General features: G+C 39.4%; 1 protein-coding gene across 1 annotated transcript in view; it reads left to right on the plus strand.

The window, feature by feature from the left end:
* Nucleotides 1–390: 390 nt before the first annotated feature.
* The window catches only part of LOC124891589 (late embryogenesis abundant protein-like), a 41,877-nt gene continuing 40,123 nt past the window's right edge, over nt 391–2,144 (plus strand). Inside the window, exons 1-2 of the mRNA XM_047403296.1 lie at nt 391–475; nt 906–1,061. Of these exons, the coding sequence (XP_047259252.1) occupies nt 391–475; nt 906–1,061 (241 nt within the window). The remainder of the gene's footprint in view (nt 476–905; nt 1,062–2,144) is intronic.

Here is a 2,144-nt window from a genome sequence, read left to right on the forward strand (position 1 = left end):
ATAGGATGTCTTTAGGAAAACTTTCCTCATTTCATTCCTTATCATACGTAGTTCTTTCATACCCCCTATTTTGAGTTGTGTTTCACTCTTTCTATGCAGATGGTGTTGACTAGGTCTAGTGTGATTAGAGATGTAGAGCCTTCACCTAGAGGGCGAGCCTCGAGTCATGGATGGACTTGAGAAAGTAGATGGGCCCGTAGATCAGCCCCATCTAGAAGGAATGCTAAGGGACTCTCCCCTGAGCTTTGTGTTAAGTAGGTTGGAGGTGTGAGTTCTACTCTAGTTCCTCAGAGTTCTTCTACCTCAGTCTTGGAGGGATTGCTGATTCATCTGTTGACCCATTTGGAGGGTGTCCCTTTAAGTTTGTTTGGTATTCCCCTATCTCCAAGCATGGTACCTCCATCTGTGCCAGAGTCTAGTTTTGGTATTTCTCCAGTTGCTTTGACTTCAATTTTGGGTGCTCCTCAAACCCTGAGTACTATTCATCTATTAGTACCAACACCAGAGTATGATGTGATGCTTCAGGATTGAGAGTGTATCCCTTATCTATGTTACCTCCTCAAGTAGGGTCTCAGTCAGTTGAACTTATTTTTCCTCCTACTCTTCAGTGAGCTATGATACAAATAATAGTGTTTGGGGAATCATTATAGAGTATAGCGGACCGGGCGCGAATGCAGTTATCTATTCCTTGAGTATCTCACAAGGCTCTAAAAAGGTGCACTATTTTGGTAAGTTAAGAGGTCAGACATCATAAGGTAGAGATTGTAGAGGTTTTAGTGGGTCTTCTAGTTTAATGGTGTAGGGTGGCCGACAGGACAAGTTTAGAGTTTGTTATGTATGTTATGAGACTGGCCATGTAGCCAAAGATTATCCCCTTTATGTTTTTAGGTCCACTCATATTGCAGTTGTGAGAGGTAGAAGTGTTACCAGAAGTACGAAAGACAGAGGTAGTGGAGGTCGTGGTGGTTATCGTAGGGCTATTCAGCCAGTTGGTGGTCGTGGACTATCTTATGCTTTACCAGAAAGACCTAAGGTAGAGGCTTCTGATGTTGTTATCACAGGTATCACCCAATTTATTTCAAATCTATATCTGTGTTATTTGAACTCGGATCAACATTCTCCTATATGTCTACATATTTTTCTTTGGGTTTTGATTCTCTTAGTGAGTCTCTTGTCATGCCTATTCATGTATCTACTCCTGTAAGAGATTTTTTATTTGTGGATCAGGTGCATCGATCTTATGTTGTGACCTTTTGTAGCCACGAAACTTGAGGTAGATTTAATTATGTTAGATATGGTTGATTTTGATGTCATTTTGGGTATGAGTTGGTTGGCTTCTTATCATTTCATCTTAGATTATTTTGCTAAGATCGTGACTTCAGCTCCATCGGGTATACCAAGGCTAGCTTGGAAGGGTGCACTTTATTCGGGTCATAAGAGGGTCATATCTTATGTTCAGGCTCATAGATTGGTTAAGAGGGGATGTTTATCCTATTTGGCTCATATTCATGATACTAGTGTTATTTGTCCTCCTTTCTTAGACTTTGTCTATGTTGTTTGTGAGTTTATGAATGTGTTCCTTACATATTTACCTAGTATGACTCTGGATCGTGATATTAATTTTTCCATTGATATTGAGATGGGCACCAAGCCCATTTCTATTCCTCCTTATAGGATGGCCCTTATTGAGTTAAAGAAATTAAAGGATCAATTGCAAGAATTATTGAATAAGGAATTTATCCTACCTAGTATATCACCTTAGGGTGAGCTTGTATTGTTTGTGAAGAAGATAGATGGGTCTATGAGGATATGTGTTAATTATCAGTAGTTGAACAAAGCAACAGTTAAGAACAAGTATCCTCTTCCTCGTATTGATGATTTATTTGATCAGCTTCAGGGTGATACAGTATTTTCGAAGATTGATTTGAGGTCTGGTTATCACCAATGTAGAATTAGAGCTTTGGATACTCCAAAGACAGCTTTTCTAACCCGATATGATCATTATGAGTTCTTGGTCATGTCCTTTGGGTTGACCAATTCCCCTGTCGCATTCATGGAGTTGATGAACTGAGTGTTTCGATCATATTTTGACTCCTTGGTTATTGTATTTATAGATGATATCTTTGTTTATTCCAAAAGTGAGG

The sequence above is a fragment of the Capsicum annuum genome, unplaced genomic scaffold (genome assembly GCF_002878395.1).
Source record: "Capsicum annuum cultivar UCD-10X-F1 unplaced genomic scaffold, UCD10Xv1.1 ctg3809, whole genome shotgun sequence".
NCBI lineage: Eukaryota > Viridiplantae > Streptophyta > Magnoliopsida > Solanales > Solanaceae > Capsicum > Capsicum annuum.